This window comes from Molothrus aeneus, chromosome 9, assembly GCF_037042795.1.
Source record: "Molothrus aeneus isolate 106 chromosome 9, BPBGC_Maene_1.0, whole genome shotgun sequence".
Taxonomy (NCBI): Eukaryota; Metazoa; Chordata; class Aves; order Passeriformes; family Icteridae; genus Molothrus; species Molothrus aeneus.
The window spans coordinates 23,966,253-23,984,434 of NC_089654.1; the positions used below are offsets into that span (position 1 = coordinate 23,966,253).

The 18,182-nt window shown below is 48.9% G+C and overlaps 1 protein-coding gene across 1 annotated transcript in view; it reads right to left on the reverse strand.

Annotated features, from left to right (window-relative positions):
• The window catches only part of COLGALT2 (collagen beta(1-O)galactosyltransferase 2), a 47,432-nt gene that overhangs the window by 4,371 nt on the left and 24,879 nt on the right, over window positions 1–18,182 (reverse strand). The window contains exons 2-8 of the mRNA XM_066555390.1: window positions 12,860–12,970; window positions 11,248–11,365; window positions 9,958–10,092; window positions 7,211–7,415; window positions 2,971–3,090; window positions 2,436–2,512; window positions 970–1,076 (exon numbers count right to left, since the gene is read on the reverse strand). Of these exons, the coding sequence (XP_066411487.1) occupies window positions 970–1,076; window positions 2,436–2,512; window positions 2,971–3,090; window positions 7,211–7,415; window positions 9,958–10,092; window positions 11,248–11,365; window positions 12,860–12,873 (776 nt within the window). The 5' untranslated portion in view covers window positions 12,874–12,970. The remainder of the gene's footprint in view (window positions 1–969; window positions 1,077–2,435; window positions 2,513–2,970; window positions 3,091–7,210; window positions 7,416–9,957; window positions 10,093–11,247; window positions 11,366–12,859; window positions 12,971–18,182) is intronic.

The following is an 18,182-nucleotide window of genomic DNA, read 5'->3' on the forward strand; positions in this document are numbered from 1 at the left end:
AACTCTGCCAAAAACTTCCTGTGGGATTATCCTCTTGCCAGGTGCTTGGCTTTGATTAATTTTCTGAGGCCTTGATAGGATCCCAAGTTTCCAAGACCACTAGATGGTACGTGGGCTCCTTTCTCCTTGAGGCCTTTTTGCAACTCACAGACTCAAAATTTCTGCCTTGGTTACTCATTATTAAAAGGTCTTAACATACCTTAGAATCATAGAATTATTAATATTGGAAAAGCCCTCTAATATTGTCAAATACAAGCATTAATCCAGCAGTTGTCCCAGGGCTGGGGCCTCCACCACTGCCCTGGGCAGCCTGACCACCCTTGGCATGAAGAAATTTTTCTCAGGTGTCCAGCCTGAACACTTCCTGGCACAGCTTGAGGCTTTTTCCTCTTGTCCTGTCCCTTGTTCCCTGACCCCTCCCTGGCTGTCTCCTCCTGTCAGGAGTTGTGCAGAGCCACAAGGTCCCCCCTGAGCCTCCTCTTCTCCAGGCTGAGCTCCCCCAGCTGCTCCTCAATAAACTTATGCTTCAGACCTTAGAGTAAGCTTGGAAAGGGCTGTGGCAGGGTTAACACTGCAGCACCACAGCTCTAGGATGGATAATAGCTCTAGGATGGACAATAGCTCTAGGATGGACAATATTAGTTGTAAGTTGACAAGCAGCACTAGGATGGACAATATTACCAGGAGTTAACTGCTCCATTCACAGAAACCTATGATTTTAACCTGATTTGGACCCTAGTCTGAACCCCAGTGCCCTGGTTCTCTCACAGAGATTGGCTAATTGCAAAGGAGGAAAGAAACAGAGCAGAATTGCCCCAGATAGATGGTCAGGGAGATCCAAGGGGTGCTCAGCTCCCCCCACAGCCAACCCTGCCCTGCTGGAAGTAGGTCAGGGCATCCAAGGAGATGCTGTGAAGCAGTAAAGCACATCCCACTGTGAAAACATCCTCAAGCCCAACCAAAACTCACTTTCCATCCACAGCCTCCACTACCTTCACTGCAATCTCCTGCTCGTAGAGCGTCCGCAGCATCCGATCCCGCCGGTCCTTGCGGCGCTTCAGGTTGATCATGAAAATCTGGGAGGAACAGAAAGACACCAGGACATCAGACCCCCAGCTGGGAAGGAGGGAGAAGGGAAGTCCTGATCCAGCCCTCTCCAGCAGCCCCACTGGAAAAGCAGGTCTTGTGAAAATACCACACGTGTGTGCGCTCCAGGTTGTCCAGAATTTGCCAAAAAGCTGAACTTGGTTTTGAGTTGAAAGTGTAGAGGTTTTTTCTCTAACAACTACTTTTTATGGATGTTGAGGAAACTTGCTCTTTCAGGGTGAAGAAAATGAGGAGAGAACAGTTAGAGCCAAGTCTGTAATTTCCAAAGACACAGGATGGTTTATATCAAACAGAGTAACATGACCATCTGCAGCATCAATCCTAGGGGAACACTGCCACTGCCTGGATTTAGGATTATCAGCAGGGCCACCATCCAAGTACAAGGCCATGGTAAAGAAAGGATTTTTGTGATTACTTCTGGCACTGAATATCCACTGTGATCCCTGCCAGAGCAGAGAGCCAAGGCTGAGAACAGAGATGTCTGGGCAGGGCTCTGTCCAAAGCCTTGAGGAGACTGGTGGCGGGCTGAGGACTGAAGCCTCACTGCAGGTAACCCTCAGGGACATTTTTCAGTCCCAGGCAGGCTGGTACAAGCACAGCCTTGTAGCCCATGGAGCAAATCCTCATCCCAGTAAGAAGCAGAACGAATTTCATCTCAGTACAAATGAAAGAATAATAAACTGGATAAATACAGCACAGCCACAAAGGACAACATGGAAAAAACCTGTTCCAGCTGTGCCTTAAACACAGACACAGCTGGGCTGGGTTCAGCCTCAGGAGCCCCACAAACAGATGGAGCAGAGCACACCAAGAAGACAAGGGTTCCCCTGATCCCCACAACTCCCTTGGTCCCAGAGCCACCCTGGCAGCTGCACACACAGGGGCTGCTGGCTCTGGGAATAACACAGACACCAGGCAAGCAAAGCCTGGCACGTCCCTCTCCCATGGTTTGCATCCCTGGGGGTATCCAAGGTGGGCCAGAACTCAGCTGTGAGCCTGCATCCCCCCCTGCTCTCAGCTGTCCAGTGTCTCTCTCAGGTGAGAGAAATCCTTCCCTCCTGCCACTGGAGAGCTTCACCAAAGGCCCAATTTCTGTCACAGATGGAAGGGAGGCCAAGCTGCTCTGCAGAGTCAGATGTAGAGCAAACAGCACAAGAACAGGGGAGTTAACTTGTTTTTCAGTTAACCTGCTTTTCAGCCTCGTTTCTGCCTTCTCTTCCCTGGCTGGGTTAAACCAGAGTCATGGCATGGTTTATGTTGGGAGGGACATTAAGGATCAGGTGATGAGTGAGAAGACAAGACAATAAACAGCGGAGCAGGCTCCTTACTTCATCAAAGCCCATCTTGTCAGGGTGCTTCGGAGGGACAGAGATGTACTGAGAGGGCTCCACGGGAGGGCGATCGACTGAAAGAGAGGAGAGACCCCAGATGTCACCCTCGAGCACTCCCTGCAGTGGACATGACCTGTCTGAAGGTGTCTCCCTCCCTCCCGGGATGCCGGGATGACGAGCCACGGCAGCGTGGGAACAGCAGGAAGCACCACACGGCAAAGCCAGAGCCAGCAGCCATGGGTCAGACAGACATCAGGAAAAACATGGACATGCAGCACCCTTTTCCACAGGAAAGATGCATTTGATCCGGGGAAGTTGAGGGATTTTGTGGATGGGGTTGACCTGACCATGAAGCAATTACATCCCTAGGTAGAGAAGCAGTGGGAAATTTTGAAGACTGCGTATCGGAACAATATTAGAGCGGACAGGTTGGGATGCAGGCTTGCAAAAGAATGAGAGCTGGGCTGCTGGCAGGAGAGCTCTGCAGGCATTAACTTGGGGTGTCCAACATGGCAAGGGCACAGCAACTCACTCATGGCCTCGATCAGGGTGTGCACAAAATTCTCAGCTTCCTCCTGCAGCGACTGCTGCGGCTTCAGGGGCATGGGAAGGAACCCGTAGTGCTCCCGGTTGCAGATGAACATCTGGACTCCTGGGGATCACAGAGAAGCAGAAATCAGGCCTGCTAGCAGGGCACTGCACTGCCACAAACACACCTGTGCCAGGACCTCAGTCCCAAGAAGTTCTGCTTCATAAGCAAACAAGTCAGAATCATTCCAGTTCCACTTTCTGTTTTGCCTGGCTGGCAGCAAGTGGCCTCTCCCATAAAACCAATCCCTACTGGCTGCCTAACTGACCCTCCAAGGCCTGAGCTGACAGGGGCTGTGGCTTCCCTCTGAAATAGAGTGGGTTTAGGTTGGATTTTGGGAAGGAATTGCTCCCTGTGAAGGTGCTGAGGCCCTGGCACAGGGTGCCCACAGAAGCTGTGGCTGCCCCTGGATCCCTGGAAGGGTCCAAGGCCAGGTTTAATGAGGCTTGGAGCAGCCTGGGATAGTGGAAGGTGTCCCTGAAACAAGATGATCTTTAAGGTCCCTTCTAACTCAACCCATTCTATTCTTTATCACTGCTTCCTTTGGCCAGGAAATAAAGGTGATACATTTTCACTTGTGCTGGCAAAGGACTTTGAGGAATACATATGACAACAACCTTTGACATGCCAAGTCACCTCCAAACACAGTCCTTTCCTCTCCAGAACTAATTTTTACTGTGCCCTGGAGATGAAAGGAAAATCCCAGAGTGAGACACCAGTGAGGAGAACAGATGTGACAACATTAACACCCTTCTACTCAAAAGCTTTTGCAACTGCTTGTTGAAGGTGGGAAACAGAGAGAAGGTGCAAAGCCTGTCCTTGGAGTGGATGCATTTGCAGGGCACAGACTCATCCAGTGGGAACATCCCAGCATCAGCAGAACATTTTTTCCCTCTGGGACAAGGATTTGCTCACTGGCTGTAACTCTGCCTTTCACATCAGGCAACATCCTCAAAAGCCACATCCAGAAAAGCCAAGGGAAGGATTTCTGTTGTTTTTCATTGAGTTCTGGTAAGGTCCTTTTATTAATTAACCCAAATCAAAGCTGCTAGAACCTGAGCAACCGGCCAAAACCTGCTTTTGTCTTTGTCTTTTTTTTTCTTAATGAAACAAGCTTAACCAGCCCCCTCCCTCGAGGAAATAAATGAAAAGCAGACACTACCTGGTGAGCTGATGCTTTCATTATTAGTGCCCCTAATCCATGGTATTTTTAGCAGAGTGGAACTGTTGGCACTAATGACTCTGGTGTTTCTCTCATTTTAAGTTCTACAAGTAAATTGCTGGCTATGCTCCTTGCCAAAACACATTCAGCTGTCAGCTGCAATTTAAGTAAATGGCAGAATAAAAAACTACTACCTGCAGACATGAATGGATTTGGCACTGATCTAATCAACTGATCTTATCTGACTCACTGATCTCTGTTTTTATCTTCCGCTGCCTTGAACATAATCTGCAAAGATTCACACCAGTGTTCCTGCTCTGTCTGGGATTAAATGTACTTGAAAATGGTAAAGCTCCCATAAAGGAGGGAGGGGGACTCACTCTCCAGCTCTGTTTTTATAATAAAGTTAAATGATTGCTACAAGGGATAGGAAAACTACAGGTGTTTGTATTATTCTTCTTAATGGGCTTTAAAGGCAGTGTCCAGGATTTACAGTCACAGCCTAAAACCACAGCTGCAGTTAAGGAACCAAAATTGTCCCCACTTCCCTGTGACCACACCTTCCTGCTGGCTGGCTCACAGGCTTCAGAGACCCAGGCTGAAAGGCAGCTCAGGAGATCATGGAATCATGGAATGGTTTGGGTTGCAAGGGACCTCAAAGCCCATCTCCTTCCACCCCTGCCATGGGCAGGGACACTTTCCACTATCCCAGGTTGCTCCAAGCCCCATCCAGCCTGACCTTGGGCACTGCCAGGGATCCAGGAGCAGCCACAGCTTCTCTGGGCACCCTGTGCCAGGGCCTGCCCACCCTCACAGGGAACAATTCCTTCCAATATTGCATCTAACCCTGCCCTCTGGCAGTGGGAAGCCATTCCCCTGTCCCTCCATCCCTTGTCCCAAGTCCCTCTCCAGCTCTTCTGGAGGCCCCTTTAGGCACTGGAAAGGTCTCTAAGGTCTCACCTGAGCCTCCTTTTCTCCAGGCTGACCTGGCTAAAAGCTCTCCTGTGAGTGCAAGGGGCTCTGCAGAGTGCAGTGCTGGCAGTAACACCCCCCTGAGCTCTGCTCAGATGCAGCACTCCCACACAAGCCACGTCCTCTCTCAGAGGTGGGATGCTCTTTGGAGCACCACAGAACAGCTGCTTCCAGCAGCAGATTGCCTGTTGGGAATTGATGATTTTTTAAGCACAGCTTTTGGCCTGGACAAAAGCCAGCATAATTTCTGACTTTAGGGAAAGTAAGTGAAATTACTCCAAAAAGAAGTTTGCCTCAAAGCTCACACATTTTTCAAATTTCTGAACTTGGATGTCATCCTTTTATCCTGGGTGACAAGACTGAGCTCAGGACACAAGTGAACAATCTGAGCAGATGAACAGGCCAGACAGCTGGAGCAAAGCCTTCCATGTCATGGGTCAGTCCTGGAAAAAGCTGATGTTCTAGGACAGAAGGAAAAAATGATGGGTTTGAATCCCTGAAATATTTCTGAAGCAGCTGGAGCTAATGCACTGCAGTTACCATGGGGGTTGGAGGCTGCACTTCTGGGAGAGCTGTCAGAGGGAAGAGGTGGAGGGGTAGATTTTAAGCAGCCTGCTTTGCTCTCCAAACTTAAACCTCAGCTCTCCTCTGGAGCCAAGAAGTGGCACTTGGGGACACGGTTCAGTGATGGGTTTGGCAGTGCTGGGGAAACACTGAACTGAATGGCCTGGGGGCCTCACTCTGTGCTTCTGCACTCATGTCCTGACTCTGACAGTCAGGACCCTGAAGCTGCTCTGCAATTCACTCCTCACCTCTGCCTCCCAGGGAATCCAATCTCAGCTCTTGCTGCCTCTCCTCCACTCCTCATCCTGAGAACACCCTGCTCACTCTGCCAAGACAACATCATCATTTCTGGTGCTGCCAACCAGACCCAGCACTAAAAGGGAAGCTACAGGCAGCTGGTGGCTGCTGTGCTGGTCTGGGATCAGGGGGAAGGGAGGCTCAGCCTGCAGAACAACAACAACAGCAGCCCTTCTTCCCTTGGCTTTCTCCCTGCCTGCCTGCTCCCAAGAGCAGCCCTTCCTGCTCTCCTTAACTTTACATCTTCTGCACAGGACAGGGAGCACCAACTGCACATCACTCAGAGGATTCATGAGCAACTTCTCCTTGATAATTCACCCCACCAACCCACTCACTTCTGAACAGAAGGCATTTATGGGTGCTCTGAGGTTTCACCAATCCCTTTTTCCTTATAATGCCCCAAACTTTTCCTTTTCCACCTCAGCAGGCAAAGAACAACAGAGATGGCCATTACAGTCCTGGGAGCCCCTTCAGCTGTGACACTGCTACACACAGGTCTGGCAGCCTGGACAGCTGGATCAGAACATTCCCAAGAGCCACTCTCCAGAAATCAACGGGACTAAACATCCTCACCACAAGCATGAACAGCAGCAGCACAAGGCACTTCAGAGACAGTGATGTCTCAGCAACACCTGGAGCTCTCTTAAAACATCAAGAGCCAGAGATTTCCTCTCCCTGGAAGTACTCAAGGCCAGGTTGGATGGGGCTTGGAGCAACCAGGTCTAGTGGAAGGTGCCTGTGCCCATGGCAGGGTGTGGAATGAGATGAGCTGTAAGGTCCCTCCTAACCTGAACTGTTCTAGAATTCTGTGGTTTGAGTCTCTTGTCCTCACCCCCTTCCTCATGGATCTTTTGGAAGTGGTAACTTTAGGTACCTCACCCCCAAACCACCTTCCCCTCTCCCAGCACCCCCTGTGTTCACCTGCTGTGACACAGGAATCCCAGGGTTTGTCTCTGAAATATTGCCCCATCCCAAGAACTGCCCCACATCCTCTGAAACAAGCAGCAATCCAAAACCGCCTTTCCAGTCACTTGCTGCTGGTTACCCCTGAGCAGATCCCAGAGAGGAAAGGGAGCAGGGTCTGAACTCCCCATGGAAGCCCACCCAGGACTTTTGGGCTGTGCCCCTGCAGTGGAGGCCTGTGAGTCTCCAGGAGGGAGCCCTCCCCAGCAGGGGCCCTGGACACACCTGCCTGGCGACTGGAGAAGGCAAAGACCATGATATCATCGAAGCTCCAGGTGTAGTCCTGGTGTGGGGGGTAGAAGGCCAGCTTGGCAGAGGCCTCCTTCCTCAGGTCAATGAGGAACGTGGAATGCACCATGGGGACAGCAAAACAGCCCATCCTCTTCCACTCCCGGATCAGGGGGTACTCCAGGGTCCTCCTGTAGTAGCCCTGAAACCACAAAGAGGGGGCTGTTGGCACAAGAGATTGCTGTTTCAAAGCTGCTCCTTAGCAAAAGCTCACACCCTGAGCTCTCCTGCAGAGGCTCACCAGGGCTCAACTCAGCTTTTTCAGAGTCTCCCATTTGGAAACAGCTCTGTCAAGTATTTAGAAACAGTTTTCTTCCCAAAAGGTAAAAATTGTCCTTCTCCCTACTTTATAGGAGCTCTTGGAGAGCCCAACCTTTCCACTGTAAAATTCCCCTGCAATGGAGCTTCAAACCTCAGACTATTTTCTTCTGGTTCTTCAAAACCTTTTCTGCACTTTGACTCTCCAGCCTGCTCCTGGAAGCTGCTGAGCATCCATGACATCTTCCACACTCAACAGGCACAGAGTCCATTGAGCATCTCAGAGAATAGGATCTGCAAATTAATTCTATCCATAAATTCCATCCTATCCATGACTTTAAAAAAATCATTTGTTGTCACTGCAGTGAAGGCAGCATCTCAGTCTCCATCAGCTGTGTAAGAATCCCTGCTTCCTCCACAGTGGGGCAAGCAGGTTTGAAACTCACTCCTGACTCTGCCTGGGGAGGCACTTTAGTCAGCTCCTGGCTAATTCCCTGTACCCAGGAGCTCTGCCAGACTTCCAGCACTCTGGGTGCAACACCCACAGTGTGTGGCTTGTGTTGTAATAAATACACTGAATTCCTCCAGGAAGAAAACCCCAGAGCATGAAACTGACATCTGGATGGTTGAATCCAGAGCAGATTCAGGGCTTTACAGAAAAAATGAGTCACTAAAAGAAGTTAAAGCTTATTTATGTTCAATTTTCCATGAGCATTCAGGCACTGGCTGAGCAAAAGCCAGCAGAACTGCTCTGCCCTGGGCTGTGTGGGGCCAGGGTGTGGTGCAATGTGCCTGGTTATGGATCTGCCAGCTCCCTCTGCCTTTCAGGTGCACTGTGACCATATTGTGAGGATGGGATATCCCAAACACAGCCATCAAGGAGCAGGTGGGAGGAGATGTGACTGGCATTCCCACCAAAGGAAGGGTTAACACACTCACCCTTTAGCAGACACCTCAGAATCCCCACAAGTGAAGATGCTGGACATCATCTTTCCTCCTCCTCCTCCTCCCCCCCCAGGTTTTTGGGGCTGTCCCTGCTCATAAACCACATATAGGCAAGGAGGGCTCCAAGTCCCCCACTGCTGCCTCTCCCCAGCTTTGCTCCATGACAGATAAATGCCAGCCTGTCTGGAGCTGGGCTTGGCTCAGTGGCCCTGTGCTGGGGAAGGCTGTGTTTCAGGATGGGCTCCAGCTGTGATTCCCTCCCCAAGCCCCCTGGGAGAGCAAGGCTGAGCACACACAGCCCTGGGACCACATGCAGAAACAAGAGAAAAGGAAAAATGAAGGGTGAACTTTCCTCTTCACTCCAGCAGGATTTTTTTTTTTTAAACCAAATTCGGCAAGATGTCTTTGCTGGTTTTCCTCTCCCCTTTTCTCAGTTAGAGCTGGTAATGGTGGAAACTTCCTGCTGGAGAGGCAGGGCTGGGGCTGGTGCACATGGGCAGAGATCCACTCCAGCCTGGAAGCAGGGCTGATGTACCCCAGTGGAAAACCTTGGCTGACTCAGGACAGCCTCAAAAACTTCAAGCACAATCAATACCTTTGCTATGAAGTTTATATCTCCATTTTCAAACAAAGCAAACAAACCCAAGTGAAACAAGCAAACACACCTCGTCACACTCCCTTCCTTATCTCTCTATTTACTTCCCAAGAATTTGCAAAGTTCAGGACCTTTTCCTGCTATTTTTATCCAATTACTTGGTCTGAACTGTGGAACACCTTGCCAGAAGATGGTGTGGGTGCCAAAAAAGAGATTCAGACAGGGATTTCTGTAGACTAAAAAAAAAAAATCACTGAGAGCTTTAAAGACAAATATATTCCTCAAAAACCCAGAAGGGGATTGTCAGAGGAAAGAAAAGTATTTTAGGGAAGTAATACTCACTTTTTTTGCCCTATTCTTACACAATTCCCTAGACATCTGCAGATGCAGTTATGTGGATCAGAAGTAACATGAAAAGGAACATTGAAAAGGTAACATGGAACTCTAATTGTTAGGCTCAGCACCAGTACCTGTTACATGCACACTTCAGCACACACACTCCCTATAAGGCAAAGGATGCTGCCCCACTTCAAAAATCCTGTTCATAGATGAGAAAGATAACTTAAACACAATGGAGATCTGTGGAAAGAAAAGCAAATTCCTCTTGGATTAGCATCACTATACAAAAAAAAGAACTGGCCTAAAATTAAGCACCAAGGGTTTTAAGGCCATTACAGAAACATGGAACCACCTTAAAAAAATTCTGATGTGTTTATCAGAATGGTTTGTGTGGGATCATACCACATGTTAACACCACCTCAGAGCTACAGCAGCAGATGGGAAAGCCCAGAGAACAGGAAGGATGGCTGCTGCTCCAGAGACAGGAGCAGGAGCCCCTGGAGGACACCAGTCACACAGCCCCCAGCACTGTTCTGGGGTCACCTGCCTGGGGAGTGATGCCACACCAGAAGTTGGAGTAGAGCGAGCGGGACTCGAGCATCGGCGCCACCAGGGTCTTGTTCTCTGCTATCAGCAGCTTCAGGGTCTCTGGGTTGGTCAGTAAATTATCTGCATCAATAAACTAGAGAGGGAAGAGGGGAAAAAAAACTGTTAACAGATGAAACAATATGAATCCCTTGATGCTTTCTTGGGAGTGAGGCAGCCAGAGGTACATGAGCAGCCCAGGTGTGGGCACAGGCCCAGGGCAGTGCCTGTCCCCTGTGCTGCCACTGCTGGGGCACCTCTGGCTCTCACAATGAGAAAAGACCTTGAGGGGCTGGAGCAGGGCCAGGGAAGGGAATGGAGCACCAGGAGGGGCTGAGGGAGCTGGAAAGGGGCTCAGCCTGGAGAAAAGGAGGCTCAGGGGGGACCTTGTGGCTCTGCACAGCTCCTGACAGGAGGGGACAGCTGAGGGGTCGGGCTCTGCTCCCAGGGAAGTTTAGACTGGGTATTAGGAAAAATTCCTTCTAAAAGAATGGCCAGGCACTGAAATAGGCTGTCCAGAGCAGGGGGGAATAACTATCCCTGGAAGTATTGAAAAATGTGTGCACCTGGGAATGTGGCTTAATGGTGAACATGGCAGGTCAACAGCTGGACTCAGAGATCTCAGGCCTTCTCCAGCCTTAACAATTTTATGATTCCATTAGGTAAGCAAAAAAACACCCTAAAAGCAGTGAGCTGGTGGGTTTGACTCCCTAGGGCACAGGGCTGTCACGGGGAAGCTGGGGGCAGCTGCTCCTGGGCACAGCAATGAGATGGGCAGAGAGCTTCCCTGACTCCATACAGCCTCGTGCCAGCACAGGGAGCTGCCAGGGAAAATAACATCACTGGAAATTCAGGGTGAGTTCATTCTGTGAAAAGCATCAAGAACAACTCCTCAACTGCCTCACACTTCACCTTACTTGGAGGCTTTGGGAACACCCCCCTAACAGTGACCAAAGGCAGCATCTTCCCACAACTGCCTTGCACAACTATTTCCCTTACATTTCACCAGGTGGGGCTCAATCTGGGGGACCCTCCCACCACCAGGACTGTGCTCAATCCTGGTGCCAGTGGAGAAAGCTCCAAGCTCAGCCAGGACTCACCTCCCTCACTGCAAAGTCTCTGGCTCACCAGACTAAGAAATGACCCACGACATCTCAACCTGTCCTTGGCTGGAGAGAAAACTTTCTGACAGCCCCCAGTACTGAAGAGAGCACCTGGAAAGCTTTAGTAATGAATCAGAGCTCGTGCTCACCAGGATGTAGTCTGACCACTTGTCCCGCGCAGCGCGCAGGGCAGCCTGGCGCAGCTTCATCACGTGCGTGAACCGAGAGCTGGGCCAGTGCTTCGGCCCCATCTCTTCTGGGTAGGACCTAGAAGAGAAATAAAAGGTGACTGCAATCCATGTCTGGGCTTTATTACACCAAAAAAACAGAAAAGAAGGGGAAAAAAAGGAAAGGAGGAGGAAAGGAGGAGGAAAGAAGGAAGGAGGAAAGAAAGAAGGAAGGAGGAAAGAAAGAAGGAAAGGAGGAAAGAAAGGAAAGAAAGAAGGAAAGAAAGAATTCCATTGCTGCCTTCATTATGAAAGCAAAACAGCATTAGAGTCACCTCAGGCAACCCAGGAGAGGTTTTGAGGGAGAATAATTCCAAGTTCTGTGCTGGCATGAGCACAGAAGGCACCAGAGAACAGGCAGTGCCAGTTTTCTGACAACACCACGCAGGGCAGGAGCTGCTGTGGCAGCAGAGGGGACCCTCCAAACCCACCTGCAGCCCCCTGACCCCTCTGGCCTGGGGTACAAACTCATCTGCCCTCTGTAAATCCAGCTCCCCTCGGCCCAGCAGCACCAGCAGGGCTGGGATGTGAAGATGAAGGCAGCCTGGCCTCCCCCAGGGCTCTGGGCATTATTGGGAACTGCTAACACATCCCACATCCCCTAAATCTCCCAACAGCCAGCTCCAGCACGGCAGCAAAGTCACATGCATGGCTCTGCCTTCAGCTCCAAACCATGGCTTTTTAACAAAGATGGAAGGGAACCCAGGGGCACATCCCAACGAGGAATAAAAATCCAGGACTTTGAAACAGTGCCAGAGTTAAGTCAGGGAAGGAGCTAAGAATTTCAAAAGGTTTTTGCAGAACTTAAGCAAAGTTTGGCAAGAAGAAGGAAACTCAATTCAAAGGAAAGGATTAAAAATGTCAATAAAACCAGCACTCCCTGAGGGTTTGTACTGCAAGCTCCCCATCACTGCAGTGAGGAACTCAAATATAAAAGTAGGCCTAAAGGAAGGGGAAACTGATGTAATTTTCCTTGATGGAAGAAACTGAAAACAGAACAAACCCAGGAACAGCTGATCTTCAAAATAAATAAAAAATAAAGTAATAAAAATCCAACACATCATATTTCAAAGCAATGGTCCTGCAAATCATGTAAAGGCACACTATGTGGAATTAAATCTAGTTCTCTGGCTCAGCACTTACTGAATATTTGATGTGTCAGAGTTTTCATAGATATTATGAATGGGGCTATAATTTCTCTGCTTCCTTGCAAATAAAGAATGGTAATTTAAATTCCCTGTAGTTCTTGATGTAATTTGTTTACCATGCAAAGAGAGCAGCTACAGATGCTAAATACTGAATGGAAAATAGCTTCTTCCACAAAATTCTGCATGAGGCGCTTCTCTAAAGTCAGAGACCTTTCTAGAGACCTTACCTCACCTTTTTCCCTAAGAAAACAATTTTAATGGGACAGACTCCAGAAAGCAAATAATCCGCATTTTAACACTTAGACATTTAGTACCAGCTCCTGTTTTGGAAACAGAAAACCTTGGGAATTTGGGCTGTGCAGCCAAGAGCCCTCCCAGGCACTCACGGGGGCTCCTCCATGGGTCTCCACTCCACGTCGTGGTACAGGTGCTGCACATTCTTCAGCCACTCCCTGAGGATTGCTGTGGTGTTGTCAATGTTGTGGTCAGTGGCTGCCCTGGCAAAGCAAGAGCAAAGGAAGCAGTTAGCACAAGGTTTGTGACTAAACCCTGCTTTACCATGGAGCCCTCTGCCCAGTCCAGCCACCACAAAAGACAAGAGTGAGGTTTAACAGGTTTAAGACTGAGGTTTAACCCCAGCTGGTGACCGAGTACCACCACTGTGGAAAGGGGAAGGGCACAAAGCCTGTGGGCTGACAAAAGAACCATGTAATAACTGAAACAAATGACTAAAATGTGCTCTTAGCGGAGGGGAGGGACACAGTGCCCTCTGAAGAACGGTTCTGTTCCCTCAGGGCTGAGCCGAACAGACTGCAGCAGGAGGCACAGATTCCCATCCCTGACAGCAATCCCATGGAAATGCTCCCACACACTGCTCTCTGCCTGGGGTGCTCAAGGCTTCATGTCACAGGATGAGTGAGCCAAGTCCCATCCCAGCTGCTCCTCCCCAGGACCAGGATTTGCACACCCAGCATGGGATTGTGTCAGATCCCACCACAAACTCCTCTCACTGACAGGGCTGCTCATTTTTCCTAGCTGGAATGGGCAGGAAAGCACAGTCCTGTGGCAATGCACAGCTCAGCAAGCTCCACTGGGAGTTTATAAACCCTGCCTATTCCTCTGGGAGTATAAACAGTCCCACAAGGTGTGGTGCAGACAGTAAAGCCAGTATGAAACACATCACTGAGGAGGTTGCTGGAAGCTCCCATCAACTGCTATACATTTATTGGTTCATCCTCCAGCTCCAGGGACCCAAAGGCACTTCCCAGAACACCTTCCACCTTACTTAAAGCCAGAGCTCCCTGTAGCCAGGGGAGAGGACATGCAGAAAGGAGCCACATCCCAGACCCTACAGCTAGTCCAAAGCTATTTCAGGAAAATACCTTCACTCCAAGTCACCATATGACCCTAGAGATGAAAACCTGGACATGAGCCCTTTTCAGTTAGTGCAACAGGAACATACCATTGCCATGGGGTCTAGCCTGCTTTAAAGTAAAAAAAGAACCAAGAAATTGGATTTTCAGTTTATTTATAGCCAGAACATTACAATCACTTAAGGCCAGAAGGCTTATTTGTTGAATATTTATTCATGTCTGCTGAAACAACAAATAGTGAAAGTTCAGCAAGTGTTAGAGGCTGGTTCCTGTGTCATGAACTGCTCTCCTGTGACAGAGCAAGGCTGGGCTTAGTCAGGGCTCCAGGGTTTGCTTTAGTCCAAGACCCTGGCTCATGCTGCACTGCACATCTGGTTTGCAATGATGTTCAAACTGGCCTAAAACAGTCTCAGTGCTGACTTGGCGTAAGTCCAGCTTGCTCCATGTGTCTCATGGATGAAGCTCATCCCCTGGAGCCCATTATCACACACTTCCTTGGGCTCCCACAGCCACCAAGGTGTCCCACAGCTCTCACTCTGCTTTCCTCCCACGTTCCAGCTGCACAGTCAGCAAACAGCTCCAGAATTCCTAAAATACCAGAGGCCTGGGGAATGGATTCATGTTCATTGTTGTCACTGGAGCTGCAGTGGCACCAAGAAGGTGGCACTGTGGCCACAATGCAACTGGACATCACACAAACGAGGCCAAGAGGAGAGTGGCCACCCTGGGAATGCTGCAGCTCATCCCACAACATCCTCTTTTCCAGGTCCAGACCAGCCTTAAGGACCATGGAGACCCTTTAAAGTAAACACACAGCTCTCACAGAGTCAGGTCCATGTGCCTCTTGCCCTCAGCAAGCCTCTTCCCATTCTTTCTAACCTCATCCCAATCCTTCTAAGCTCACATCAGCGGGGACATGTGAAGGGATTTGCTGCAGTCTGGGCAGGGAAAGGGGAAGCTCCAGCTGCACACATCTCAAACTAATCTGTTTCATGCTGGCTGCTCCCATCTCAGCCAGGAGATCCTTCTCCATTCAACTTTGTGCACACACAAGCCCAAAATGTTTTAGATGGGGAGTTGTTTGCAGGGCTGTGCAATAGAAACCCAGAGCTCTCAAACAACACATAAATTTCTGTGACAACATGAAAACGTAAAGTCATCCAAGCTCAGAGAAAAGAGTCACCAAAGCTGCTACACATAGCCCCAGTCTCTGACCAGCAGAAGAAACCCTGAAGTTGACGACAGGGACTGGCAGAGTTGGAGGAAGACCTCTGCCTCCCTAAGCACAACAAGGGGGATGAAGGATGCTCTTCCCATCACACCTGGAGTACTCCATCCTGCTCCTGGTAGGGCACCAGGCCCTTGACAAAATTCACCCTGGATACCACCATCAGCCAACATCCTCCAGCCAGAAGCAAGATGAGCAAATGGGAGCTGAAGGGATCTCTAGATCTACCCACAAGGAATCTGCTGGAAGAAAATGGCATTTTCCAACCCAAACCATTCCATCATTCTATGACTTTAGTGCCCAGGCTGTCCTGGTGATACATGGAAGGTAAATCCACATCCCAGCAGACCTCTCAAAGGCAGCGATCAGCCAAGGCTCTGGCACAATGGAGGGACAGCTCTCTCCAGGACTATCCACCCAGCAGCATTTCTAAGCCCAGAAGTCCTCAAAGGCAATAAAGTTCCACCCTGGATGAAACACACCCTATGACTAGCAGTTTGGCAAACCTTTGTTCTTCCAGCTTTGAGCTCAAAAAACCCAACAAAAATGACCCAAACCAAACCAACCCCCCCAAAAAACCCAAGCCATTACAAAAGCAATTATCACTATTCTATATTACAGAATAATTAATTTGAGATCAAACAGCATCAGCACTGACTCCTTTTGTAGTATCTGAACCAATTCACCTTTCCCCCCCCCCCGAAAAAAAATAGCAGCTCTGGTGTTTGCAATAGCACTGTGTGGAAAAACAGGCACATACTTTATTTTTCCCTCTTTTTTTTTTTTTTTTTTTTTGAAATGACAACCCCTGCTCAAGAAAAACAAGCTAATTAAAATATGAGCAGGACTTCTAACTGGGAGCAAGAGCTCCTCAAGCCCTGAGAGGCACATCAGGACACTCCTTGTTATAAACACTTCTTCTGTAGCACTCTGTAGCATTTCAAGAAGCCAAGCACACAGCTAAGACTTCAGTTTAGTGGTGAGAACACGTCACACAAGAGATGCTATCACCTCTGCCCACTTGCCTGTGCTGGAAAAGTGTTTTTACTCCATCCTCTTATCCTTACTGGTCCAGGATCTGCACTTGACAGGACGAAGAGAGTGGATCACTATAACCCAGCTCCACTCAGCTCACCAGGAGCATGGCTTGTCCACATGGCCCTTAGACTAAGGCAATGACTGGATTTTGGGTGTATTTTCTGAAAGCAAGTTGGTAAGCACAGCATCATTCTCTGTGTGGGAGTCTATCAGCAACACTGTTGAGCTGGCACCAAGTTCAAATCCTGTTTTTTGAGTGAATCAGCAACACCATTTTCAAGAGATGATTAAAAACATCTAGGATTTAATTAAAGAAAAAAGGTCCCCTACAAGATTTACAAGCTAAAGCCTGTGCAACACAACCAGGAAAAATAGAGGAAAAAAAGTCTAATTCCTCTCAGTCTTTTCAGAAAAGAAAGTTTAATAAATAGACCAGAACATACCTCCAGATGGACACCTCTATTCCAGTAACATGGCAGCTTTTTCCACTCAGATTTAAACCCATTTCCAATAAACAGAAGTTACATTTTTGAAAAGTTTGAGCGAGTGAGAATGTTGATAGAGGGGCTTATGTCGACAGAACTACAACCACTTCAATATTGACTTTGGCTTTAACAGGAGTTGTACCATGGACACAAGCCCTCATTGTTCATGCTCAGCAAAGTACCCCTCCCAAAAAAACTCATGGATCATGCACAGTGGAAAATCAAAGCATGATGTTAAGCACCTCCTGTTTTAATTAAGTAATGTGAGCAGCAGCACATGCAGAAAACAGCTCCTTCTACAAACTGCTCATATTTTTAGCTTGATAATGTCTCCTCAAATAATGTTTGCAAGAGGGAGTTAATTTAGGCTTTGATGGTTGTTCTCCTCTTTTCCTCCCCAAAACGGGAATTAAAAATAACAATCCCCCTTTTTCACTTCTTCACACTCTGGCCTGTTCTCCCAAGCTATTTAATTCATTTACCTCAGGCACTGGGTCAGAGGAGAAAATTTTCACCTTCACCATCTGTATAGGAAAAATACTAGAGGACAAAATGCATCCTGTGTGCTGCTGGCTTGTCAAGAGTATGGGGTTATGCTGAGACACAGCTGAGGCAAACTCCACAGCCAGGGCCCTGCAGTAATTTTCCTACTGAATTCAACATTTACCACCTTCTCCCTTCAGCAAACAGGGTGGGAAGGACAGCTTCAAACAGGGGTCAGTGCTTCACTTTCAAGCAGTGCGGAGCTGAGTCAGGACTGGCTGGAGGGAGCCAGCTTTCAAAAACAAAAGCTGTAAGGAGCTTTTGCTCCTTTCCCCTTTCCCTTTCTGTCAGGGTTTGAGGAGGCTATTGGGCTCACCCTTTCTGGCTGTGAGAGCCAAATCTGCACGCCCAGGTTCCAGTGGGCCCTTCCCATCACTCTGCTGAGAGCACATGAAGGATGACAGTGGTCAGGAGGCTGCTGATGCTGGGGTTGTACTGCAAATGGGTCACAGGAAGAAGATGCACTTGCTTTTCCAGAGCTCCTGCTGCTTGCAGATCTAAGTTGAGAATGCAACCAAATTCCAGGAAGCCCCAGGGATATCCCCTTTAACTGTCTCCCTTGGCTCCTCCCTGCCTGCAGCCAGGGGTTCAATTCACCCACAAGGCCTGCTATGGGATGTGGTCCAATATTGAGTTCCACTGAAGCAGGAGCCATAGGGTGACCGTGTGCCCTAAACCCACAGGGTCTCCTCCACAGCAAAGCCCAAAGTCAAAGGAAAGCCTGTCAGTAGATCATTTCTAACAACTGTAACACAGAAACTGGGGACAAAACATCAGTACCTCCCCTTGGCATTCTTCCTGAGAGCTGAGCAGCAATAAACCATTCAGAGAGAGGTTACAGCTCACACCAAAGTGATGGAGGAAGCACATTTCTGTGTGCTCTGTTCCACAGCTTGTGCTAACAGAGGTGCTCAAATACTCCAGGACAAAGCTCAGCCCTCAGCAGGACTCAGCATTTTCCTGAGTATCACCAGCGGGGTACTGGGGACAGACAAAGGTGATTACAGAGAGTCCATCATCAGAAGGCATGAAAAACATTTTA